The sequence below is a fragment of the Nothoprocta perdicaria genome, unplaced genomic scaffold (assembly GCF_003342845.1).
Source record: "Nothoprocta perdicaria isolate Ctin4 unplaced genomic scaffold, notPer1 scaffold_80, whole genome shotgun sequence".
In the NCBI taxonomy this organism is placed as follows: domain Eukaryota; kingdom Metazoa; phylum Chordata; class Aves; order Tinamiformes; family Tinamidae; genus Nothoprocta; species Nothoprocta perdicaria.
Window position 1 is genome coordinate 2,862,628 of NW_020456088.1, and position 27,166 is coordinate 2,889,793.

The 27,166-nt window shown below is 42.8% G+C and overlaps 1 protein-coding gene across 1 annotated transcript; it reads left to right on the top strand.

The window, feature by feature from the left end:
- Positions 1-6: 6 nt before the first annotated feature.
- Positions 7-27,166, top strand: GARS (glycyl-tRNA synthetase). Its single transcript, XM_026051894.1, has 17 exons — positions 7-85; positions 4,012-4,113; positions 6,882-6,984; positions 8,037-8,178; positions 9,023-9,111; positions 10,549-10,625; positions 12,576-12,721; positions 13,456-13,605; positions 15,115-15,277; positions 16,047-16,211; positions 18,648-18,755; positions 19,257-19,402; positions 21,432-21,517; positions 23,563-23,672; positions 24,857-24,950; positions 25,318-25,508; positions 26,827-27,166. The coding sequence occupies exons 1-17, from the start codon at positions 26-28 to the stop codon at positions 26,950-26,952; spliced, it is 2,058 nt and encodes a 685-aa protein (XP_025907679.1). The 5' UTR covers positions 7-25; the 3' UTR covers positions 26,953-27,166.

A 27,166-nucleotide genomic window follows, 5' to 3' on the forward strand; every position in this document is an offset into this window, starting at 1 on the left:
CATCGCCACCAGCGCCGCCGCCGCCATGGACGGCCCGCAAGCCGAGGCGCTGCTCGCGCCGCTGCGGCAGGCGGTGCGGCTGCAGGTATGGAGCGGGGTGCTGGCTGAGGGGGGAGGCCTCCTCTTTAGGTGGGGGTCCTGGCCGTAGGGGGAGACCCGCTGAGGCGGGACCCATCGCGGGATCGACCCGGTTGGAAGTGAGTGTGTGTGTGAGGGGGGATCGACCCGGTTTGAAGCGAGGGGAGACCTTTTTTAGGGGGTGGGGGGTATCCCGGCTTGTGGTGGGTCAGGGCTATAGGGGGAGACCTGCTGAGGTGGGACCCGGTCGAGCAGGGAGGAGAAAAACACCCTGTTTGGGGGGGGGGGGTCCTGATTGAGGGGGGTAGTGTGGTTGGGGGGGGGCTCAGTATGAGGGAGACCTGCTGAGGTGGAGACCAGGCTGGGGGAGCGGGGCTTGACCTGGTTTGAGGGGCGTGGGGGGACCCTGTTTGAGAAGGTTCCTGGTTCAGGGGAGGGATCCTGGCTGGGATCCCTCCGGGAGGGAAGGAGGGATCTGACCCGGGGGGGACAGCTCGGTGAGGAGGCAGTTTTGGGCTGGGAAGGGACCTGCCCGGGGGATGTCCCCGGGACAGGGGCACATGCTGGGGGAGGCAGCTGGGGGCTGTCTCATGATGGGGACACAGCTGGGGTGACCCCAGCCCTGATGAGGTGAGATAGGGGCTCCTGGCTGAGGAGAACCTGGTGGGGGGGTCTCCAGAAGGGAGGGTGACCAGCTGGAGGGAGCCCCATCCCTCCAGGATACCTGTCCTGGGGACGTGTCCCCAAACGCAGGCTGCGGTGTGTCCCCGGTGCCCCCGGCCATCTCTCTGTGTCTGTCCCCCCGTAGGGCCCTGCTGGTGGCCTGTGGCTCCGTGCGTGGGGCCCTGCTGTGCCCCCGGCCTGGCGTGTCCTGCTGTCCCACAGTAAAGGCGGGTGGGTTCTCCCTGCGTTTCCCTGCGGGCTCCCTGGGGTGGTGGCTCCGCGCGCCTCTCCTCTCTGGGCTGGTGCGGAGAACGTGGGTGGCTCCACGTGCAGGATCGTCCCTTCCCCTCCTCACGCTGGTGGTGCCAAGTGGTATCCTGCAAAACTGGATCTATGTGTCACTGTGTCCTCTCTGCCTCTCACCTGGTTTGACGCATCCTTCTCTCCTGCCTGAAGATGACTTTGCCAGGCCCCAGAGCTGCTGCTTCATGTTGTCCTTATAAAACACTGCATAGGTTTCCTCATCCACTAGAGATGCTTTTTGACTTCCCTTTCGAGCTGTATTTGCATCAGATTTTGGAGATAAGGGATAGCCTTTCATAATGGCATATTTGCCTAGTGCAGTAAAGGAGATTCATTGCCCTGTGCATTTTCTATTTCATCATTCTTATATATCAAAAATACAGATGCCTTCTATTAGCTGAGGCTATATAACATTTTCTTTCTGTTTTATGTACAGGTGATGCTGTTATCTTTGGTTTCCTTCTTACCCAAGAAGGATTTGATTCTTTTTCATGAGTGAATCTAGATCTTGGTACCTTTCTTGTGTAATGTGTGAGTCTGATGCCTGACTGCAGCACTTGGTATTTCCCCTTCCTCGCTTTAACAGCAAGATCTATGTGTGTGTGTTCCCCACATGCCTCCTTTACGTAGCTGAATGCGTAGTGTTATGCCTAGCTGCACATCCAGCTACGTGTGTGTCCCATGTATTGGTAGGTTTGCGCTTATGCTTCCCCATTAAATGAGTGGATTTATGGCCCTCTAATTATACTGGCACTTCAATGAGTTTTTATTATGAATCACTGTACAGCATAGTGTCTTGGCAGGAGAGTTCCTTGTAAATAAAATGATGATGTGTAAAACTAGCCAGTTTATTTATTTTGAAATTCCTTAGCATGAATCTTGTGATCTGCCTTTAATATATAAATGCCCCTCTTCTCTCAAGCTGGATAGAAGTGCAGGATGCCAAGGAAAGCTTTGTGGGTGAATATGGAGAGCTGGAACCCTGAGTGTTGCAGTGTGCAATAGTAATTTAGTGAGCTCTCCATGCAGGAGGACAAGGAGGATATAGAATAGGACAAGGAAGAATGGGGTAACTGGTATCTTTTAATGCAGCAGACCCTGTCTGTCAGCTCTTGGAGAAGTGCGGGAGCAGTTTAATTAAACCTGAGGGACCCTGAATCTTTGGGGAGGGAAGGGAGCTGCGTATCTTCCTGCAGCAGTGCCTGATGCAATAGGCTGCCGCGATCCAGGGGTGGATCCCTCTGCTTTACTGCTCTGTGGGACAAAGCTGCAGCAAAATTTGCCACATCGAGTGCCGGCGTGTGCTCCTCCTCTGGGCTGGGCTCGAGCTTGTAGCTTTAATTAGATAGAGTCCTGTCAGCAAGAATAATTGCTTGCCTCAGTTGTGTTTTTTGTTGTTTTTCTTTTGTATGGCAAACTACTGTTTTACTTATAGGTCAGGACAAAGAGTTGCCGTGTGCTGCTTTTAGATGCTCAGCAAAGAGCAGGGTGATGCATTCGAGTCAGCAGTGGCTGCCTTGCAGTCGCCCTGATGTTCTTTTTCCACTGCCGACCCCCTAGCTCAACAAAGGCAATTTGGACTTACTACTTTAAAAGAAAAAAAAAATCAACCCTCAGATCCCTCCCTCTGCCACGTTTCTCAGGAATGGCAGTTCGGGACCTCAGCTCTAGAGTGAAACTTCAGTGTTTGATAGAACTAGTTAACAGGAAGAAAGCAAGAGATTTGTTCCTGTCTTGTAGCCGACAGGATTAGGTCATCTGACAGTATTCTTATTTTTTGTTGTTGTTTTGTTTTGTTTTAAAGTGTGTGTTTTAATAAGTCACTTCCTCTCTTCTTCCTTGTATTAGTAAAATTAGCCTTTTTATCACTGATACAAGGAGCATCTCCTTAAAACATCCCATTTGGGAACACATTACCATCTCTCTGCTTTTTCCTTCTGTAGCTACTCCTTTGTCCTCAGTAATTCAAGGTGATTCTTGGTTTTGGCTGAAAAAAAAAAAAGAGTGAATTTTCATTAATTAATTTATCCGCAATGATGAGGAAGTCTTACTGGCTGAGAAATGGGGTCTGAAAACCATGCTGGGTACTTAAGTGTTTATCAAGGGCCAACCTGTCCCACTTCATGGGACAAAAGTCCTAACAGAACAAAGAGACCTTTGTGGTGCCTTAGCCAGGTGAGGATAGATTATTTGGAGTCAAGACCTCCTTGAAAGTTTCCTACAGAGTTTTGTTGCATTGAAATAGCTGGGCATTTTTTTTCTTTTTTTTTTTCTTTTTTCTTTTTCAAAATATTATGGACACGTTTTAATAGCAGTATCTGGACACATCTTAATAACAGTAAGAGTACTTACATATCATGCTGTGTCATCTTTAGCATCTTAGCTTAGACATTAGGCTAAAAATAAGAACTTTTATGAGAGCTTCTTCTAAAAGGTTGTGTCCTTGTTGATCAATTTTGACCAAATTTGACAGGTGAATTGAGATCTGAAATGGTCGTGAATTGTGAGGAAAAGGGGTAGATGAAAGAAGTCTTATTAAAATGTCTGCTGACAACGAGAGCCCAAGGCTCTTATTAACCATCTAAGAATCCACTTAAGAGTCCGTCCTCAAAGAAAAGTAGGATTTGTGGTAATCTGGTGTCATTGATGCCACTGATAGTTAGGCATACAAGGGTATATTTGCATCCTGAGATTAAATAGCAGAGCAAGGATTTAACAACTGGTTTTATGAGGGGATTGCTGCTTAATTTCTCTAAGGATGTCCAGTTCTGCTAACTTCCAATAGCAAAAGTGTATCTTCTTCCAACTGAAACAACCTATTTAGAGCTGGTTTGGGTAGGGAGGACAGAGGGGATATGCAGATGCAGGTCAAAACACTCCTTTAAAATTGCCAGGGGAGCTGAAAGGAGGATAATTTTCCTTTTTTGTGATATTCAAAGTCTATAACGTTTTGTCTCTTTCTTCCAGGGAGAACTTGTAAGGAAACTGAAGGAAGAGAAGGCCCCCCAGGTGGATATAGACAAAGCTGTAGCAGAGCTCAAAGCTCGGAAGAGGGTCCTAGAAGCCAAGGTGAGTCTTGAAACTGCGTTTGAATTGAACAATTCTGTCCAAAAAGCCTTGTAATCTCTAATGGCACTTTATTCTACAGTATAGATTCAGGCTAAACAGTTGTAACCAGTGTTCAAATTCATTTTTGAAATAATTTACAAGGTTGGTCTTTCCAACAAGCCATTAGACAGCGTTGTCAGCAATAAATAAAGCAATAACCAGGAATTAAGTTGAAATTCAGTATTTGTCAGCCCTCTCCATTTAACACACAGATCTTTTCTGTGTGTGAGAAAAACACACAATGCTGTTTACTCTAGTGAGTTTCATCTTCCAGTTCTTGGTGCAGCATTTGAATCCCCCAAACTCACAGATAGCCTGTTTAGAAACTGATTCCAATGCTAGTGTTTAAGTAATGTTTTGTAAACATTTTAAAGGCTCATAGTTTGTTTCAAAGCCATGTATTTTGTTTCAGTCTTTTGCAGGAGGATATTTTTAAATTCTTCTTTTATTTATTTATTTATTTTTTAAAGGCAGCTGTGCCTGAAATACCATTCCACAAGCAAAAATGTGGAATTTGGAGTTTATTTTGTCTCTAGATCAATAAACACATAAAAATATGCTTCCTTACCATGTAGGCTTCTATTATCTTCTCTTCATCTCCCAGACTGAAGCTACCACAAAATCCAGAAGCATAAAAATTTACCAGGTCTGCAGATTCACCTAGGAAAGTGCTAGATCCTTTCTAGTTTATAATTCATAAGGAAATTACTATAATTGTGGTACACTTCAGGGAATAAAAAAATAAAGCACTTTTTACACCAGTGCTTGAAACTTCCTTAACACTATGGAGTACCTGAGCTTAAACAGTTCATCCCATTTGACCTATAAAATCATCTGAAGTGAACACTCCTTATTCTCTTTCAGGACTAGCATTATGATAAGCTACTTGCATACATCTAGCCCAGGATGTCCTTTTTACTTTCCTGCTATCCAGCAAAAGATTTTGAAACCTATGGCTTGTTCACGACAAAGTCCTTCTGCAGTAAATGGTGTCTAAATTCTTCCCCAATTCTGCTTCCCATCCATCAGAAACATGACGTAGAGAGCTGCAGTGAGGCAGGTTAGGAGTCTTGGTGTTCCTTTCTGCTGGAAGAGTGCCTGAAGGATGCAGCACAGAGACACTGCTTGCCAGTTATGCAATTTGTGCGGGCTGTGATGCTGCTGGGGAAAGAATGACCTTGCAGAAGCAGCATCTGTGCTTGTGAGCCCAGCCTCCTGTACGGTCCTTCTTCCTGACGGTGGCTGCAGCAGTGCTCCTTGCAACTTCTGCAGCAAAACAAATATTCCTTAGCTTTAGCAGCTGCAGATGCACTTTTCCTACTTTAACAGAGCAGAGTGGCTCTGATCTTGGAAGTGCTGAACAGAACGTCACGATATCGTGTTTAAGATTCCTTGTCCTGATATCATCAAACCATATTTGATTTAAGTCAGTAGATAGATCCACTGCTGTACTGAGCCCTTCTCTGCTTGAAAGCTTCTGTGGGCTTTCTTGCCTTTTATTTATGAAAATATTTATGAAAATAGGTAGAAGAGGCTGTCCCTTTGTCTTCTGCAACAGTCAGTTTATTAGCAGTTTTCTGTAGGTGGAGAAGTTGAGTTCTATGAGTTCCCTTGCCCTTTACAGTCCTCCTCCCCTACTGACCATTTCTTCTTTCCAGTTCAAAATCAGGCAATGTCACTGTCACTGTCACTCTTGGCAAAAAATATCCTTTCACGATCATCAGGGTTTCTTAACAGAAGTGTGATCTGGCAGCTCTGAGCAGTGGGTTAAATGGATTTCCTTTCTGTGTTTTAAAGGGGCTGTTTTGGTTCTTGCTCTCATGTGTGCCTGTTCTCTCTCATTTGTTGTCTCTCCTGCAGACTTGCTTGTTGGGCTATCCTAGTGGAAGCGTGAAGAGATTTAGTGCTTCTAAAAAGCCAGCCATGTTTATTTGCATGCTGCTCTAGATGCTTAAAAATAAATAAGTATTGCCCATACAATATTTTTAGTTACAAAAGGCTGTTCAAAATTATGGTATGAGCATTTCTGAGTTCACTTGTTGAACTGAATTGGGTTAACCTTGTTTTGATTGTTAAAACAATTATTAAAATCTGTGTTAAAGAAAGACTTCCTTCAAATCTGCTGGCTTTGCTAACGTTTTATTTTGCAGAAGTCCAAATCGAATAAATAGCCCCTTAGGAACCAAATGTGGAGTCAGAATCGGTCACTCTCTTGGCATTGCTTTTGTCAAATATGTACTAACAATTAGCTGAAAAGTAATAAAAAAATAATGTTTTTGTTTAAAACCATTATTGTCTGTTCCCTCCTGTGGTAAACCAATAGATATGTATCTGTAATTGCTCTGCCTAACAGGATTTTGGATAAAATCACAATGAGCCTGGTGTAAAACACTTTCTTAGAATTTAATCAGTGCACTTAGGCATTTTGTAACTGTAACTTTTTTTTAAGGGGAGCTGAGGATGACTAGCTCAGGGTTAGGTGTCTGAAAGTTAGGGTAGATGAGATCACCTCCAGTGTCTAAAGTGCTGCATTGAGATGATCGTGTTCGTAATTGAGGACTTGAATCTCAGAGTGATCATCCCTCTTTCAAAAATGAACGTGTTGGCAGGATAATTTTGCTTCAGAATGGTCTTTACAGACTTTTAACTCATAATGGTGAATGGGGAGGATTTGTCCTACTGCCAGAAACTGAAGCTCTTGATTGTTTTTGATTTGCTTGACTTAACAGGAGCTAGCCTTACAGCCCAAAGATGACATTGTGGACAGAATTAAAATGGAAGACACTCTCAAAAGGAGATTTTTCTATGATCAAGCCTTTTCAATTTATGGAGGTAAAGATTTAAAGAAATCCAAATTTAAATCTGTTTAAGGTGGTGTTCTGTTTTTTCTAGCTGTTTGAAATGTTATATTCGCTGGATATTACGTTATTGCAGTGTGGAAAGACTTCTTAAAACTTGGCTTTAGAATTCAAGTTTCCTCCTCCTTTAAGGAGAAGGTTTGTTGGGGGTTGGTTCTCAGATTTTGCCGTTTGGTTTCTGAATCTAAAATGAATGGTGTTAAATTCTGAGCATTGCATTGTAGAAAATAGCTTCTTTGCAGGGGGAGGTGAGTATTTTTTCATTAAGGTGATGATCAGCTTAGAATTAACTATTCACAATAGATATGGGAGCTTTATTTAACATGATAACATTGCTCAAAAGTACTGCAAACTTCAGAGCCTGTTTTATTAATGAGCTTTGTCAGCGAACTTTACTGAGCAGGTAAGCAAATGCAGCTGGTAAACCTCTTCAGACAGCTGCTTTGAGCCTCCTCAGGGTGTAGCACAATGCTTGGATGGTTGCTGCTTTTTTGCCTGTGATCCTAAAATAAATATCTTGGATTGTTCTTTCATTTTTGTCCCTAAGCTGGTGATTAGCAGATAAATTTTATTGATGACAGTAAAGTATCCTGCTGGTGTATGCATTATAACCTCCTCTTTATTCAGATTCCTCATTCAAACAGGATTCTGTAAAGAAACGAGTCAGAAAATATAATACATTTGAGAAGGGAGTGCAGTTTGTGCAGTTGTAGAATGCACGGAGCTTTAAGCTTTTACCACTACTTGACATGCCAGTGTAGTCTGCAGCAGAGGATAATATAGGATAATATAGGAAGTATCTATTTAGATGCTTCACAGTGTTCAGCCTTTATGGTATGGGTCTTTATATAAAAGAAACACTATAGTGAGCCATGCTCCTTATTCTGCTTAGCACAAAGCAGTTCCTACTGCTACTCAGACTTAAAGCAAATGATGGGAACACTCAGCTGGGATGTTATTTCTTCCAAGCGGTGCGTGTTCATATGATCTCTTGCCTCCCATATTTATATATATATTTTCCTACAGGTGTCAGTGGTCTGTATGACTTTGGACCTGTTGGATGTGCTTTGAAGAACAACATCATCCAGGCCTGGAGACAGCACTTTATACAAGAGGAGCAAATCCTAGAGATTGACTGTACCATGCTCACGCCAGAGCCAGTTCTGAAGTAAATATGGGTCTTTCTGCGAGATGTCATTTCTGGTCATAGTTGTGTTTTTTGTTTTGTTTTAGTCTGCTGTAAAATTACCCGCTTGAGAGTAGGTTACCTAATTTCATACTCTGTTGTAGTGCAAAATAATTAGATGTTAGTACACAGGGCAGTGTGTGAAGCTGTTGTTCCCATAAGTCAGTGAGAGCAGTGAGACTGATGTGTCCGAGAATCTCAGAATGTTGTTGAGGTTGGAATGAACATCTAGAATCATCTGGACCGACTTCATTGCCCAAGCAGGTCAGCTAAAGCTGGCCTGCCAAGGACCATGTTCAGTCATGTTTTCACTGTGTCCAAGAATGAAGTCTCTACAAACTCTGGGCAACCTGTTTCAGTGCTCAAACACCCTCACAGTGAAGAAATCTGCACGTGTCAGGAGCGTTAATGAAAGTCCAAGCTGATCCAACTGCATTACTCTGTATGGATTATGGCACAACCATCAGAAGCTTCTGTGGGTCACTGATTCCAATTAGCAAGAGTTTGTCCCCCTGAGCTAGAGCATACTCCTCACACATGTGTCCATGTCTCACTTCAGTCCCCATGTGATGTCTGAAGACAGTAAGTGTCATCTTACTGACACATTTTAAGTTTGAGCCATTCTGGTACCTGCTCACAGATTGCCTGTTTATGTGAGATGGACCTGGATGCACCTATGGATCTGCACCTAAACCAAGAGTGTGCCTGCAGTTTGGGTGTGGAGTATGAAGGGTGTCTCTTCAAAGCATGAGGTCCATGTGCTGGCCTCACACAGCACTGAGTGTCCAGCGGCAACTTTCATGTTTCTTTTTTATGTTGCTTCTAGGACTTCTGGCCACGTAGACAAGTTTGCTGACTTCATGGTGAAAGATGTGAAGAATGGGGAATGTTTTCGTGCTGATCATCTCTTAAAAGGTATGGGTTTTGTCTGAAGGCTGAGGTGGATTGGGAGATATCTCATCCATGGGGCAAGCATGGGAACAGAGTATCCTTCTCAAGGAAGGAATAGGCTGGTTTATATAGTTTATCTATCCCATTCATATTTGTTGTTAATCACGATTTTTTTTTTTTTTTTACACCAAAGACTCCATAAGTTCTCAGTCCTGGCAAAATGCTGTGCTAATGTCTTGAATTAGGTACAGGATTTTTAGGAATAACGTAGTTAAATCCCTTTTTACTAAAAGACATAAAAGGCTCTTGTGTTGTATAAGCTGAAGAATCCCTGTATAACGAGGTTGATGTTCTCTACTATGTTGCAGCTTTTTATCTTGTATTTTGCTTTGGTTCATAACAGAGAAATGATTTATTGGAGATATAATGAAACATACCACATTTTCCTCATGCAAGAATCCAGTGTAGGGAAACTACTAACCTTGATATATAGACTGGCATTTGATTATTTTGGGGAGAATACTGGGTAGATTTTGGGCATTTAGAAGGTTTATGGTGTCCACACACTTTCTATTTGAAATTTGTTTAAAGAAGAAGAAAAAATCACAGCAAGGAATCCTAGAAATAAGGAACCTAAGACCTTGTCTGAGACCTGAGATCATGTTCATCAGCTCCATTGTGTTGCTTTGCCTTGATTTCTAGCCTTTTCCTTGGAAATAAAGTATACAAAACAGTCCTTGTTAGCATAAAACTGTTTTTGTAACATCCAGTTTGAATTTGTCTTTTATTAAAAGACAGAAGAAACTCATTTAGCCTCCCCTCACTTTGTATACTGAACATCATCATACCAAGCCTTTCTATGTTCCTTCCTCTGCAACCCCATTACCAGTGGGCAGCCACCTGCTGTTACTGCCACTAAAATTTGAACTATTTTGTTCAACTAGGAGTGGAAGGTCTTGGCTCTCTCCCTGTCTTCGTATCCCATGGAGGATAATGTGCTTTAAAGAGAAAAGGCAGTCTAGACCTACTGTACTGAGTCAATAAGTGCCTGTGAATGTGTTTGGATGAAATTGGCTTTGCTAGTTTAGGATTAGAGCTTGTCTTTAATTTCCAGAGTGATTAGAAAGAAAATAAGGAGAAAGGGACACGAAGCCATTGGTTGAATTTGTTGTAATGAGCTTTGTCTCAGCAAAAAATTAGGTAAGGGCCCGTTGTTTTCACTGTGAGAGTGGAACATCAAACTGATATGGCTCCTCATTTGTAAATCATCATTTTCCAAGTAATATCAGTGGGATTACCCTAACAGATATCACAAAATCGACTCTCCTACTGAAAAATGCTGTGTTCTGGAGTCATATGTTTATATTTCTGCTGAGTAATCCTCCTGGTTCATCTGGCTTTAGGTTGGGGTCAGTGATGGGATCACAGTATAAACTGACCATGTGCTTTTCTTGCTCACAGCTCACCTGCAAAAGCTGATGTCTGACAAGAAGTGCACAGCAGAGAAAAAGGCAGAAATGGAAAATGTTCTAACACAGGTACGTGCTTACTTAGGAAGGTGACTTCTTGAAGAACATGTGTGCTACCTGAGAAGTTTAATACACAGTGCCCAATATCAACATTTTCTCCGTCTCTAAACACAGAGCACAATGTTAGCATAAACACATATTTCCCATGTTCATTGCTGACTTCCTGGACAGTAGCAGCTTGCAGAACCTACAGTAATCCTATTGGATTAGATGTAACAGCTCAACTGTCCTCTCTATATCCTCTTCCTTTAATATAGTTACCATGGTCACTTTTTCCTGAAGGTCAATGTTTGGAGATAAGGGGAGACAAAAGCCAATGTCAAATCTGGTGGTATTGCTGACCTTTGCTCAGTCTGTACCTCACTGATTCACGCAGGGCAGTATATGCTTCTAAATCCTGGAGATCTACTAGTTAACTAATACTGGAACTTCACTGGCTAACCACATTTCCCTCCTGCTGTTTGGAGGGATGTGAACCCCTTGCTGAAGCTGAGTCTTGGACCTAAAGCTCTGTCCTTGGAGCTGGTCTGCTCTTTTCAACTCTACACCTGAGCAAAAAGCCTATTTCCTCTGAATCTCCTCATTACCTTTCCAAAGCCTGACTACATAAACATGATGCAAGTAACAGGTAGATGAGTTTTGACAGGGTTTTCCTGAGCTGCCTTAGCATTTAATCAGTATGTTTTAGAGTTGACTTGGCTTTGAGACATATTCTTCTGTCTCTAATATCCTGTACAGATTTTTATTTGCTGTGAGAATAGTCAGGGCTCCAAGCTAGCATTCCTAAGCTGCTGTACAGGCATTTGCTTTTTGTTTATTTGTTTTTCATATTTTGTTTTTAACATTCGTTCTCATGACTTCTAGGATAAGCACTTCCAGAACAAAGTGTGGTCAGTTCCTTCCAGAAAGAGCAAGGATTTTTCCCTAGTGTATTGAATCACTGACCAGCTGTATTAGCTTTTTCACACTGCAGTACTGAACTTTGGCCACTGTCAGGGGAATCCATCTATTAATAGTTTCCTTTTATCTGCAGTTTGGAGGCTTTTTCATATCTGAAGGATCATGACAATTAGAGCTGGAAGTGGTTCATTTAGTTATAAGCTTGAGTGTTAAGTCATGACTTTACTTTTTAGTATAGCTCCTTCTGATACTTAAATATAGAAATTACATTTAAATATACATGTGCAAAATACTGCATATAAATACACAAAATTCTATAGATATACATAGCTCCATAAACTCTGATTCTGTGCACCTAGTTTGCAGTTAGACTTCTAGACTTCCTGCAGTTTGATTTTCATCCTCCAGAGAAAGGAGGCTGTGATGTCCCAGAAATGTCTTGTGTCATCTCACTTGTGAAAGTTACCATCAAATTGTTTTTAGAGAAAATGAAAATTCTTTCACCAAAAACCTCTCTGCTACAGATCTATTTGAGAAAAATGCAGAGCAGCTGTGTAGCTTGGAGTATCCTGTGCTTCATGAAGCAGAGGGAAGAGGAGTCAATGTGGACAAAGCATTGCAGATATTTTACCTGACCTTCTCCTTTCTCAGTGCTGCATTTTTTTTTGTCCTTCCCAACACATTGCTCCCTATGTTTTACTTGAAACTGTTCAAAATGAGCTATTTGTGGGTGGTGATGCAGCTCCAATGACTTGTCTTCTGCTTCACACCCACTTTCATGCTCAGTGCCTGCATTTCTGTCAGGTCTTTAGGCTTCAGAAGACTCTGCAAAACAGCTGAGTCATAGACCCATATTGCTAAAAAGGCTTTGCAGATTTCCAAAGTGTATTTGTCCATCATGGATTCAAATTTTAGCTTTAGCTTAAAAAATTAGCTTAACAGGATGTCACATTGGGACTGATGCTACAGACTTCTAGATTGTTCTCAGTAAGAGTTGGAGTGCATAATTTGTTCCTGTTGCCTAATAATTAAAGTAATCCTCCTATGTTTTGTTATTAGTTGGACAACTATGGCCAGCAAGAACTTGCAGATCTCTTTGTGAACTACAATGTGAAGTCACCCATCACTGGCAATGACCTGTCCCCTCCTGTTTCTTTCAATCTCATGTTCAAGACTTCCATTGGACCTGGAGGGAACATGCCTGGGTAGGTACAAAACTCATTCTGCTCCTGCTTTCCATTTTTCAGAGTTCCCTCAGAATTAAAAATAAAGTCTCAATTATGAGACTGAATTATGGGACTGAAATGTGCAATTCCTTCTTGAGCAGCCTTATCCCTCCCAGTCTTCTCTGGCAGCTTGTTATTGCTTGTCCTTTTGTTGAAAGGAGGATGATCAAGGAGCTGTGCAGAGTTGCACCTGAAACAACCAGTTTGAGCATCACAGCTAGGATCTTGCTTGTTGGTGTGCTTTCTGTATAGTCAGTTAGCACTGGGTTCCCCATTTTCACTCATCTCATGGCTGTAGAGAAGTGGACCTGTTTCAGGGTGATGTGTTTGTTTTGCCTGCAAAATCCTCATCTGCAAGTAGTCTGGCAGAGCCCAGAGCAGGAAAGGCAAAGAGGATATGTGCTCTATGACTTTGTTTGTCACTGGCCCCTGCATTTCACTGAAATCCCTTCTCCCATTCTCCAAATGCAGACAAGTCATACAGTTTACTTTTGTAAATATCCAAAATGCACACTGTGTTTGGGCTGAGGCTTTTTTCTTTTCCCTTTTCCTAAGCACTGTTTCTTTGTTTCCGGAGTTAAAAGACTCAGGACAATAAGAGGCAGCTTTAAGTTTTGTAGCTACATTTTCAATTTTTTTTACTGCTTTTCCCAACCATTTGTCTTTATGATTTTTTTTTCCTTTTAATCTCCCATCACCCTTCCTTCTTTCAGCTATCTGAGGCCAGAAACTGCACAGGGAATATTCCTCAACTTTAAACGTCTCCTGGAATTCAACCAAGGCAAGCTGCCTTTTGCTGCTGCCCAGATTGGAAATTCCTTCAGAAATGAGATCTCACCCCGCTCTGGCCTCATCAGAGTCAGGTACTGCAAATTTTTTTTCAGCAGAATCTTTTGCAAGTGATGGAGTATCGCTTGCAGTGAGTAACACCTCTCTTTTGTTCCAGTGTTTTCGTATGATTATTTCTCTTCAGTGCAGTTCTCATAGATCTCTCTTCCTTGTTTTAAGGGGCTCCTGATAACATTCTCTGTAAATCTGAGAGATTTACAATCAGAGAGATCAGTTTTTCCCTTCAGAGTTCTGCCTATGTCTCCTAGTAGAGGAGACATAGGGTGTCTGAAGTAGCTGTATTCTTAGAAAAGCCTAGATTAAACACAATTTTACTAACAAAACTTGGCTTCCACTGTAAACTAAACAAATCAAATTGAGGGTAGCATTATTTTCTCTACAGGACATGTAGCTTTTCTTGTTTAATTACACTTGCATTACTTGCTTTGAGACGAGTCTGGAATCAAAACATGATTGACCTTGCAGCAGTATTTCCTTGTTTCAGTCTTGTAGTTCTACAGCTTTTTATAAAGAGGAAATCAGGAAATAACCTGACTTGAGAATCTCAGAGTCAAAGTGACTATTGCCCTTCCTTAAGGGTAATTTCTATATTATAACAGCCTCGTTCTGAGCAGATATCTCTTCCTTTTCAAATTTGGAAGGAGAGCTCCCCTTCCCAGCTGGGGAGTTCTGTTGTACACGCAGGCAGTGCATGTTCCAAATGTGGTTACTAATTAATAGGGTGCCATGAATGTCATTGAGAGGCACTGGCATTGCTGGTAGTAAGGGAGCTCTTTGGAGTTTTCTCAGTCTTCCTGTTCTCTTGCACATCTGGAAATCAGCAGGTTTTGTTATTGAAATACATTTCCAGTGAAGTATAAATTATGTGCTTGTGCTACATTTATAGGAGAGTGTGTTATTATGCTGTCATAGAAAATTATATCCTGATGCCTGTAGCTTAAAGTTAGTGATTATATAGATTTTTTTTTTAAAGGAGTTTAGATAACAGGCTAATTCTGTGTCAACTGGCTTAAAACATGAAAACTAAGACTCAATTTAGAGATTTATCAAAGCCCAAGTTCATAAAACAGAACGTATCCTATTTCTGGATGTAGATGTATGATTATCTTTAAGAAGTTATCACATCGCCTGACCATTGTAGGTACCTCTGCTTTTGAGATCAGGCTCCTGAATTCATCCATGTAGGAAACCTGTGTTTCTAATAAGGGACCATAATAGAATGGAAAGAAAAACTGCAGTGTTTCCAAAGGTATTATTTTCTGCTCTGACTCACAGCGGTGATATCCGAGACCAGAGATCTCTAAATGAACTTCTAGGAAGTGATATTAGAAGTCTGAAGGTGAAAATAAATGCAGTGTTAAGATGAGCTCATGTTTCAGTTCATGTTCCTGTTACTCTGAATTTACTTATGTCTTTTAAATAGCTGGCTGGCTTGTGAGAAACAATCACAACCGTTTATTAATGGAGTGGGTTGTAGCTGACCCATAAATTTTCATGCACATGACTGTATGTGCTCCCCTTAGGGAATTCACTATGGCAGAAATTGAGCACTTTGTGGATCCTAGTGAGAAAAACCACCCGAAGTTTCAGAACGTGGCAGATCTCAACATCCTCCTGTACTCGTCCAAGGCGCAGGTCAGCGGGCAGTCTGCCCATGTAATGCGGCTGGGAGATGCTGTCCAACAGGTAACGTTCCTCTTGTGAGCATGTGTAGCTTGTGCTTGTGAAGAGTGTTCTCAAAACTTTGCCCTGCTGGGCCAGTACAAATGGATTTGCTCCCAGATTTCACAGTCATTTACCTCTGGTGAATCACTGTGACTGAGATCCAAGCCAGGTTCTTATTACCAGTGAGAAAAATCTGTGGATGATGCTGGGTTAGCGGTTAGAGTTTAGGCTTTACAGTAATGAGAATGGAATGGTAAATCTCATGTTGGTAAAAAGGACCTGCTGTGTTATCTGCCTCCATCAGTATATGGTTTGTATGCTAAGGTTTCTATTCCTGATTCTCCAAACTTGTGAAAGGAAAAGTATGATGGGAGTGAAGGAAGGAGAAAGAAAAGATGCATTGTGTAGAAATCCCAAACTTCAGGGAAGAGCTATTGTGGGACCCTGAGCCATAACTGAAATGTTTATTGCACCATTTTGATACTAATGACAGGACTGCTGGATACAGCAGGGTATCTTCATGTAGAAGATTTTTAGGGACAGTTGATGATGTGTCTTAGACTCGTAATAAATTACTGTTTTGTTCAGAGGGAGATCCTGACAGTAGCACTAGGTTAATTTGAAAAAAATGAATAGTGGGTTTCATGGAGGGTATAGTAGTCATCAAGGCATCACAGTCAGCTGCAAGTGTTTGTCTGTAATGTGGCGAATTGTCTGCAGAGCTATGCCAAATAATGGCTTTGCTCACATGGAAAGTAATGCCCATGTTTTTTCTTTCCCCTTCTTCTAGGGTGTGATCAATAACTCCGTTCTCGGTTACTTCATTGGCAGAATCTACCTCTTCCTTACAAAGGTTGGTGTGTCCCCAGATAAGCTGCGCTTCCGACAGCATATGGAGAATGAGATGGCTCATTACGCCTGTGACTGCTGGGATGCAGAGTCCAAAACATCATATGTAAGTGGCAAAGCAACAAGTAGTAATTTTTGTCAAATCTCTTACTAGTGTCAGAAGGGATCTGCTTTATTTTCTTTATTCTTATTTCTGTCCATCCTTTGCTGATATTAGCACATTGGGATGGAAAGATCCTGAATTAATGAGGACTAAGGGGATGGTTCAGCTTCCTGTAGTCGTCTTTTAAAAGCTTATGAACTGTTCATGCTTAGTCAGAGACTTCACACTAGTTCAGCTTCATCTAGGATTAAAGGCAGCAAATCCTCGTGCTTTCTAGTGACCGTAGTGCCTGTAACAGCAGGGGAAGGATCTTGTTTGTTGAAGGGTAGCTGCACTCTTGCTAGAATGCTAGTTCCTCCTTTCCACCTTCTAAACCATGAGAAATGAGGAGTCACTCCTGCTTGTTCAGTCAGCTGGGAGGAGGATTTTCACAGAATATTTGTCTGCCTGCGGAGTCATGAAGACCTTTCCAGTTCATCCTTTGTTGGATGCTCTGTTTTTCTCATCTCTTGTTGGATAGATTTTGAGGAACGTGTTTTTTCTTTCAGGTGAGCCAGCAGAAGGTAGGTAGGGGTGAGACAGATTCTTAGACTAATTTTAGATTCTCTTGGAGAGCTTTCAGCCTCTTCAGTAAGTCTCAGCCAAGCTTGTATCAGTTGTGATGACAGTTTCAAAAGTAATGCCTTTGAAGATTTGGGAACTAGCCTTGCTGCTCGTGGGCAGAGGAAATCATTCCACTCTACACTTACGTATTCACTCATAGTTCAGTCCTTGCTCACATTCTTCTGCTTGCCCAGCCTTTTGAAGAGGTTTGGGATATGCACACAAGTCAGAAAATACCCAAAGAATTCAGTACAGTCTAATTTAAGTAAAGGACTGAAGGACTGAATGGATTCTGCTAAGGTCAGTGGAGTTAGACAGTGACATTGCAGGGATCCTTGTGTGAATAGGTCCTGTGCAAGGTCCTTTTCAAAGCCTGGGAGAGTGTGCAAAGGTGTCCACATAAAGCACACATCAAAGTTTCAGGCAGTTCAGGGCAGCTGTATTAATGGGCAGGAGGAACTTTCTGTGACCTGAGTGTTAGGGGGTTGTGCTGAGTTGAAACATCTGCTCTCTGTCTTCTGGATTTTTTTTTTAAGGGAACTGAAGCACTCTTAGCTCTATAATGATGTTCCATTACAGCTTGTTGGAGGAATAGCAGCTGCTAAAGTTGTACCACACTTAAGATTAAAAAAAGAAATACTGCAGCTTGCATAAGTGACTTGCCTTCGTATGGCAAAACTCCGTAGACATGAGTGAAGGAATGGCTTTCTCTGAAGAGAGAGCTGACTTCCATATGCTCATAGCTGCATCTCCCAGCCAGGTGTTTGGGAGCCAGCCCAAATTAGGTGCGTGCCTGTGGGCCACACCATGTAAATATGATTAATATACTTTGCAAGCCTTGTTGTGGGTCAGTGCAGCACTTGCAGAGCAATCCGTGGGGCAGCAGAGGCAGCAACCCCAGCGACCTGACAAAACCACCTTGTGAGCTAGGTTCAGTCTTTGATTTGTCACTTAACTCTGATCAAAAGTGTTTGGACCAACTTGCAGCATACAGCAAACACTTTTTTTAAAGCCATTCTTTGCAGTTACTATATTCTCTTTTATTCTGGGTTTTCAGAGAAAAGTACCCTATTAAAAATTTGTGGAGACATTTTTTTCAAGCATCGGGATCTGTTTTGTTCACATGCACTTCCTGATACCCTGTTATACCACTGCCATCTGGGATACCATAGAAACAGGTTCTAGCTGCCTCTATATCCAGTGCTGCTGTGACAGGACGAGTGAAGAAAGTGTCTGATGTACTTTTTCCTTTATCCTTTTGCATATTAGAAAATCCACATGGTGACTGTGTTTAACACGTGTCACAAAGCTTCATTGGTATTTTGTGTCCAAATGGTGTATTGAGATACTTCCTTTCCACGTGTACTGACCTATTGAAGGAAGTGCTTCCCTTGCATGCTGTCTGCACCTTGTTTATTAGCTTGTAAGCCAGGCTTTGGGGCAGTCTGATGTGGCTGCTTGCCTGCTCCATGCTCGAGGAGAGATGGGCCCCCAGATGTGATGTCTTCTTGTGCCTACAGTATGTGAGTGATGGGATTTTGTGCTGTGGCCCCAGCCTCGAGCTATTGGCACAGCCTTGTGTTCTGCCAAGCCATGTGGAAACCCTGCCCCTGAACACTGGTTAGATAACTGATCATTTCCTCCGGACACAAATGAAATCATTCAAATGAAGGAGGAACTAGTGAATGAGGGCTGCTTGTTGTAACAGGGCTAATTATGTAGAAAAACAGTCATGGGAGTAGGGAGGGTGGAGGGCTTGGAGCGGATAAACATATTTGATGGTTAATTGGACTAAAGAGAAGCGGTTTGGTGAAGGCTTCCAATTTGTTTTTTCAGGGTTGGATTGAGATTGTCGGCTGTGCTGATCGTTCCTGCTATGACCTCTCCTGTCATGCCCGAGTCACCAAAGTTCCTCTTATAGCTGAGAAGCCTCTCAAAGAACCTATATCCTTTCAAAATAAACCAGACTCAATGAAGTGTGATTTGTTAGTGAGATGCCCTGAGGGACCGGGGAGCTCTATCTGATACTAAATCTGTGCTTTTGAACGCAAAAACCTTGAGCTAAACATCAGCCTGATTTTGGGGGAGAACCTGCAAAGAATGAGGGAAGCTTTACTTAAGTTGTCAAAGTAAAGTGTAAGGAGAAGGACTGTCCTGGTTGGTTTTCTGCCTTAATACTGTGCTCTGTCTTGACTCTGAAGCATAGTTAAAATATGACTGTGGAGTTACTACATCAGATTACTCCATGTCATTCTGTGATTCTGCTGCTAGCTGTACCTAAAAAGAGCTATTTTCAGAAATAGTGACCACCTGCCCTTCAGTACTTTGTTCTGGCTTCCCTCCTCTTGGAAGGCACTTCCTTAAACCAGAAGCAGCAGAGATGTTGGGTAGCAAAAGAGCCCGGCCATACAGTCTGTCACCCCAACCTCCTTAACTGCCTCATACAAAACAGTCAACGTTGTTCAGTTCGAGGCAAATAAGGGAGCCATTGGCAAAGCTTATAAGAAGGATGCAAAGGTGGTGATGGAATACCTGTCCCTGTGTGACGAGTGCTACATCACGGAGATGGAGCAGCTGCTCAACGAGAAAGGGTGAGCTGGCCACGTGGGCCTGTGGCCTTCTTTGTCCCTCCTGACACGGTGCCCAAGGTGCTGCTTGGGTAACCTGAGCCTCCTCAAGCAACCGTCCTCATGGTGGATCAACTGCAATGTTCTAGTGCTGCCCCTTCTACCAAGGCATTGCTGGTCACCCATCAACATACAGTTAGGTGCAGACAGCACATATGTGTCCACGGTGTTCATATACATATGTTTATTTGCATGTGATTGAAGTTCTGGCATTTCTTGGCAAGCTGGCTTTAGTGCAATTAATCCATAGAAGACACAGATTTCAATGAAATGGTGTTTTTTAATGGAGAAAGTGTTTATCGGTTTCTGTGATCCGGTTGGGAGTTGGCCAGGACTAGCAGATGGTTTTGATGTTTATTTTAAAATAAAGTGGATAGTTTTGAAAGTGTTGGAATTTTCAAACAAGTTCTATAGAAACCAGAGTTTGAATATGTATTCTCCAGTGTTTATTGATATACTTCAGCACTTATTGCAGTTTTGCCCTCATTGAGGCACCAAATTGTGGATCCATCTTCTACCTGTGTGACTGTATTCATTGCACAAATAGGAACACAAAAATGTTTAGAGATCTCAACTATTGTCAAATTCGACTGAGAAAAGCTTTATATATTAGAAGAAGAGCTAATGGGAAGTGCATTTATATAAAAAATGAACCTCATTTCCTTAAAAATAAAGTACTACAACTCTTAAGTTCTTTAGGTTAAATGTGCTAACCTGGAAATGACTCATATCCAGTATTAGCTGGGTCACCAGTAGGTTTTGTATTTTAAAAGGTTAGTTTGTGCAAGCAGAAACTGAATTCAGGGCTTTGAGAGTTGAAACAGCATAACATAATGGACTGAAAATGATTTAATTAGGTGTGTAGGCTGAGGAATTAGTCTAATCAAGCTTAAGAATCTAAGTTAGGTGGGGTTTTTTTGCAAGGAAAAAAAGAATGTATATATATCATATACATATATATAAAGTGACTATGCTGCTTGAAATGGTACAAGGTGTAAGGGCAATGAATACTTTGTATAAAGTTAACACTTGTGTCTTTTTCTTGAGCTAAGATCTATTGCTTTTACATCTCTCTGAATGGAAAAGTGCAGAAAATACAGTAGCATTCAGAGTGGGGAGGGAAACTATTGCAGGGTGTGGTGACTGGGGATGACTCAAAACTGGAAGAAAGTGAACCTCGTTCTTCCAGAATCCCACTGAAGAGGTTTAACAGATAAGTTTTAATCAGTAGGCTGGATTCACATTGATAGAATGTATGTAATAACTATTGATTAAATTCAACATCCTGTTATAGCAAAATCTTTTTAAACCTCAATTCACCATGTATGGGATACATACAGCAGCAATTTGCTGTTAGGATTCCTTATTATTAAGATATTTGCTTCCTGTAAGGAGAGTAGGTCAATGCAGCTTTAATTCTCCTGAGTAAGGACAGTTATAAGTTAATAAAGAAGCAAGAGGAGTTAGAGGATGATAAATAATATCAAAAGCTTTAGAAATGATATCCCTCCTCCAAAAAATATGTCTGCACCCCTACTCATTTAGAAAATATGTTGTTATATTAATTCTTTCCTCTCTTCAGAACCTGTGAGAATATAGGGTAGTTTCTGACATCTCACTTTTCATAAGAAGCCTGTGTGTTGGATGAGATGTAAAGTCTGCAGCAAATGCCTGTTTCATTTACTTTGATTTTTTTTTTTCTTTTGGTGATGTACTTCATCCTGAGAGTCTCACTTTTCCTAATTGAGTTTGCTTCAGGCTGGTAACCACATCTAAGTTCACTGTGACTGTGAAAATTGTTGCTCTTAATTTTTATGTAGTAATTTTATTATTAGTGTAAACTTCTTTTAATGATGTGCCACATGTTTCTTCCTTTGATCTTTGAGGTTTACTCTGTCTTCTATCATCCCACTCTTAGAGTCCACAATTGCTGCAATTTATGAAATGTTTATTTATTGCTGTAGCTTTTAAATCCCTTCTTTCTCCTTTGCAGGGAATTTACTGTTGAAACTGAAGGGAAAACTTTTAAATTAACAAAGGACATGGTTACTGTGAAGAGATTTCAGAAAACATTACATGGTAAATATTTATCTTTTTTGTTGTTTGGTTATCAAAGATAAGAGGCAGATCAGGATGCACTTTGAATGCAGACTCTATTAATTCCATTTTCCTGTTACTGTTGTACTGTGGCACAGGAAAAATACCCAACATTATTGCCTTGAAATTCAGCGATTTATCAAATTAGAAAGGTTTTGCACCAATTGGGTTTGAGGGACTGTTGATGCCTGCCCATGTGTTTCTTGCCTACTCTATTCAATAACCCCTTTAAGAGACTGTGGGCTCCTTAGTGTTCCTGCTGCTTCAGTCACGTATTCTGGGATTCGTAGGGTCCCACGTGGTGCTAAGAACCAGCTGCTGGGGTTGATGGAGCAGCTGGAGAGCTTTCACCAGCTTTGTAGTGTCTCAAAAAAGGCTTTTTCTTTTTTTCCAGTGAGCTCTATAAGAGCCTCATTCAGGAAATCTTTAACAGAGCTGGAAACTAAGTCAGATGTTCCCCCCAATTCATAGTGTAACTAGTAGCATGTCTTGCTGTAGGCTGGAAGCATGGTAGGGAGGAATAGAGCAACTCATGGCACATACAGGCTGTGTTGGTTCTTGCAGCTGTGTCTGGGTGTCTCTCAGCACATGCAGAGGACAGTGGCAGGCTTTGCCTCCTCACCACCCCGAGGAGGACTCAGCTGTAACAGGCACTGACAGTAGTATTGTAGGTGGCTGATAATCAGAGTTTGAGCTGCTGGTTTTATTTTAACTTTGTGCAGGTGAGCAGTTTGGCTGCAGGCTGCACTAGGAGACAACCTTATGGATTCCATCTCCCTTGTCCCTTTGCATGGAAAGATCTGTGGCTCTGACTTAGAGGTGCAAAGCAAAAATGGAAGAGACGTTGTGGAGAAGCAGCTGTTTGTTTCTCCAAATGCATTGGTATAGCAGTCCTCACCTAGGTTATTGCTCTGTGTTCTTCACTTTTCAATGACCTTCTCAAACGAGTGCCTGAAAGCTGTCAATGCAAAAATTATCCGTTTGGAAATGAAATCACACCCCAAACGAGGTGCTTAATTGAGGAGGAAAACAAGCACACAGAATAGTGGGCAAGTCAGGGTGAAGTGCTGGCAGTTTTGATTTTCCACCTTCCTTTGGTTTTCAGAAGCAGCTGATTGCTGTAAATTGTTGCTCCTGCAGTTGTTGTGTGAGCTTTTCCTGAAAAGCTGCACTGTCTTCTGAGCTGGGCAGCTGTCCACTGTGCTCATGTCATGCTAGGAGTGGGAGAAGGAGGAAAAAGCCTCTTTCATAAATCTGTGGCAAGGACTGTGGGTACATAATAATGTAGCACGTCGCATCTTCTGAGAGATGCAACTAACTGGCTGATCCTCACTCTTCCCCACCTTCTTGTGATGTTTTGAGGGGATGGAAAAAGGAGGGGAACGAGGACATTGCAAGAGGTTCCTGAGTGATCCACTGGACAATGTGGAGGAGTCTCGAGTGAAGTTTGGTGGGGTTTGAAGTTCCGTGCTGTTCCTCTCGTGGTGCTGAACACAGAGGCTGCATCTCTTCCTTAACGTGAAGCAGGACAGGGCTTCAGCATCACCCTGTGATCATCCAGGCTGTTCAGCACTTGGTGAATGCCCTGGCACAGTTTCTGTCCATGCCAAACAGCACTCTGCAATACAATGCCTGGGCAAGGCTGGTGGCTTGGCATGGATCAGGGAGCATTCCCAGGAAACGCTGTGGATGAGGCCTTGCTGTTCTGAACTGGAGGAGTGTTTATCTGTGTGGATGCAAGTTGTACTGTGCTTTGTTGTCTGCACTCGGGGCTAGGGAAGGGGCCCTGGCTTGTTATTTACAGCTTCAATATAGTCTGTACATGGATTAAGTCCAAAACTCTTCTTCAAATATTTGTATTTAGAGCAGAAATGTTTAACCTTTTCATGTGCTCAGCACCATTAAATCCAGAACTCTTGAGCAGAAGAGCAGCTTTTGTAAGCCTAGTGTTTTTTTCTTTTCATATAATTATGAAGAATATTTTCATATTCTTCTTTAACTGTGACATGAACTCTCTTGTGTTTCAGTGGAAGAAATCATTCCTAACGTAATCGAACCCTCATTTGGCATCGGGAGGATCATGTACACAGTGTTTGAACACACATTCCGGATCCGAGAAGGAGATGAGCAGAGAACGGTGAGCTCTCCTGTGGCTGGACCTCACCTTAAAACCAGCTGCAAACATTCACATTTCCCCAGCATCCAGGGACAAGGCTGAGTGCACAGTAGGGAAAACACAGGCGGGCTGCTGAACTGCTGTTCTTGCCAACGTACGTGTCGGTTGTACACGTGCATTGGGCGCACTCCAGGGTTGTATGTGCAAGAGACTCCTACTGTATCTCTTGTGAGGGGCAGGAAATTCCTCTTTCTGATTTCACACTTGGCAGTGTTGCTTGGAGAAAGGCAGTTCCTCACTGTTCTATCTCCTCTTTGCTGCTTGATCTAGAGCCATAGTTTGGTGCAACCAAGTGGACTGGTTCCTCAGTGCTGCCCTGCTCACCCATTTAACCTTTTCTGAGCCTGAACACCCCAAAACTTGGGCTAAAGCTCCTCTGTAGCAGCAGTTGTACATTAAATATAGGCCAGCAGAGTGGTCGGCACCGAGCCTCTCTCAACCATTGCTGGTGGCCCGTGGGAAGCTGGCTGTGAACTTCATGCTCATTCCTGTTCACTGTTTCTGGCTGCTGGATTGTGTTTACAGAAACCAAAAAAAAATACTGCTGCCACGTATCTGTGTTGTCACATGGTGTGTGCTGCAGTTAGGAGTCGGGTGGCAGGTACATCTACTTTATGTTATTTCTCTACCCTTACAGATCTCCTGTAAGAGACAGGAAAAAATGTTTTTCACTTTTTGCAGTTTTTTTTTTGTTTGTTTTCCCTGAGTGGGAGGGTTTTGAGGGCCTTTCTCAACACCTTGTGTGTGCCAGGTCCCTGCTGGAGTGGAGCAGGGGGTTGCAGTACAATTGCAGGAACTCTTCCCTTTAAACAGTTTATAAAACTGTTTAAACAGTCCCAGCCTCCCTTCATTTTCCTGCTGCTCGAGTGAGCTTTTCCAGGGAGGCTCTGGCAGAGCTCTCTGCTGGTAGGAGGTCTCGCTTGGCTGGCAGGAGTGAAGGGATGTGGAGTCCAGCTGGAGTAAAGGCTCGTGCTGCAGCAGTGTGAGGTGTTACTGCTGGAGCCCTGCGTGCTAATGACTTGCAGAAGGTCAGATACTCCACTGGTGCCGTCACCCTGCCGCCAACCTCACTCAGAGCTTATTTTAACCTATGTCTTACTAAAATTAAACTTATTTGTATTCTTTTTTTTTATTATTTTCTTTAGTTCTTCAGCTTCCCAGCAGTCGTAGCACCGTTCAAGTGCTCTGTTCTTCCTCTGAGCCAGAATCAGGAATTCATGCCTTTTGTGAAGGAATTATGTAAGTGAAGAAAAAGTAGAGCAGGACCTATGGGAATGTGCACTGGGAAGGCTAAGGTCCGTCCTTAGTGCTGTAGGTTGACCAGCATCAGGATCACATAATTCCCGTGAAAATGAGCTCCCAAACTAAAATGGGTTCTGCTTGGGATCTTGCTTCCCCATGACAAGTGTTCCCTGGTTAAAGCAGAGAGTTGTGGGACTGTAATGACAGATGTGACGATGACCTTGCAACCAAAGGTTGGAGGAGCATCAAGCCTCTGTCTGGAGAGCTGTCCCAGTGCCAAGAGGGAATGGGAAGCTTTTGTTGGGGTGGAGTTGCCTCCTTAGTCTATAGTGACTCCTAATTCTCCCTTCCCCACTTGGTGCAGCTGAAGCACTTACCAGGAACGGCATCTCCCACAAGGTGGATGATTCCTCCGGCTCCATCGGCCGGCGCTACGCCAGGACCGACGAGGTCGGCGTTGCCTTCGGCATCACCATCGACTTCGACACCGTCAACCGGACGCCTCACACGGCCACCCTGAGGGACCGCGACTCCATGCGCCAGATCCGAGCAGAGGTAACGAGCAGCCAGAGGCTGCTGCAAGTGCCAAGAACCCCTGTTCCCTAGGGATTGGTGAGGGGAGAGCTTCAGCGGCTCTGATCCAGCAACAGCTCTGGTCTCTGTGGGAGCTGCCCTTAGCTCTCACAGGCAATCCAGCTATTCCCAAAATGTATCCCAGATTATTGAGATACTGGTCAAAGATGTTGTTCCTGCTGCTGAAGCAAGAAGAGGTTTTAATTTCCCTGGGGTGCAGAGGTGGCGTTCAAGGAATGAAGGCCATTCCTTGAGCTGATCGCACTGCTTTTAGAGTGCTGTTCTTCCAGTGCAGGCTGCTGGGTAAATGCAGATACTTGGCTCTGTCTGGTACCTGCAGATCCAGAAGAACTGCAGCTGCTGCAGCCTGGCTGATAGAGCACAGGACAAGCAACACCTCGAAGCTTGCTGTTTGCCAGTGTTGCTCATGTGCCCGTGGATTTTGGAAGCCATTGTCCTGAAGTAATGCTTGCCCTAAGCACACCCTGCTAGGACTGACATAATGTGGAGACTCAAATAGTAGGTTACTCTTTGGTGGTCTCATTCCCTGTCAGCAAAACCTGACCAGAACAGTGGGGCTGCAGCCTTAGCACCTCTCTCATGCCCTTTCCTAGCCTGTACCAGGAGCTCATTTTGGTTCTTATAGAAGCAGGAGTTGGTGCTCAGCTGTGAGACTGGCTGGTTCTTCTACAGCTCTTCTATGTACAGAAGCACCTGCAATATTTGGGGCTTCCAAGCAGTGGCAGCAGTTCAGTGCCCCCCGCAAAACCAGTTCCTGTGAGCACCCCACAGTGTGCATCACCTGCATCACCTGGTGCTCCAAAAGCAGAAACAAGACTTTGTCTTCCCTGGTTTTCCATGAGTCTCCATATTTCTCTAGCTGATGCCTCCCACCATGACAGAACACTGCTGGTGCCGAAGAAAAAGCAATTGGCAGCTTCATCTATGCTTGTCTTAAAGACTAGAAAGTAAAGAGGACCTGCAGCATCCTTTTCATGTGGATATTCTTCCCTTGCCTTGCAAAACTGCTAACATAACATTGAGGGACCAGCCTAACTGCTCCATCACAACAGCAAATGCATTTTGTAGTGGTCACTCCCGAATAACTGAACAGCCTCTGCTGAGATACCGACACTTATAAGATGTCTGATTAGTTAATGCTTTTTCTTCCTCCAAACACTCTTGTAGGAAGTCACGTTTTCACCTGCTGCTGTAAAATTTAGCTTTATTTCCTAAGTATCCACCAAAACAGTTGATTTTTGGCCTCTTGTTACATATGTCTTTGTGACTTCTTTTGCAGATCTCTGAACTTCCTGCCATCATTCGTGATCTGGCCAACGGTTACCTAACTTGGGCTGACGTTGAGGCAAAGTATCCACAATTTGAGGGACAAGAGACTGGCAAAAAGGACACAATAGAAGAATAAAAAAAAGGACCCGAAGTAAATCCCCATCAAATGTCCACTTTTTACTGTTGATGTTAATATGAAATAAACTTATCATGTATTATTCAAAGCTGCATTGTTTGTGCACACAGGGACTATTTGTTTTCTTTTTTTCTCGATTGCTGCCCGAATTGACCTTTAAAAAATGAAATAATTGCAGTCCAATTTAAAGGTGTTATGAATAAAAACGCCATTA

Bases quoted from the DNA above. Each gene is read 5' to 3' on its own strand.
- GARS (XM_026051894.1), top strand. From the start codon at position 26: ATGGACGGCCCGCAAGCCGAGGCGCTGCTCGCGCCGCTGCGGCAGGCG. The intron at 8,179-9,022 runs GTAAATATGGGT...TGTTGCTTCTAG, and splicing joins ACGCCAGAGCCAGTTCTGAA to GACTTCTGGCCACGTAGACA. The intron at 13,606-15,114 runs GTACTGCAAATT...TGCTCCCCTTAG, and splicing joins TCTGGCCTCATCAGAGTCAG to GGAATTCACTATGGCAGAAA.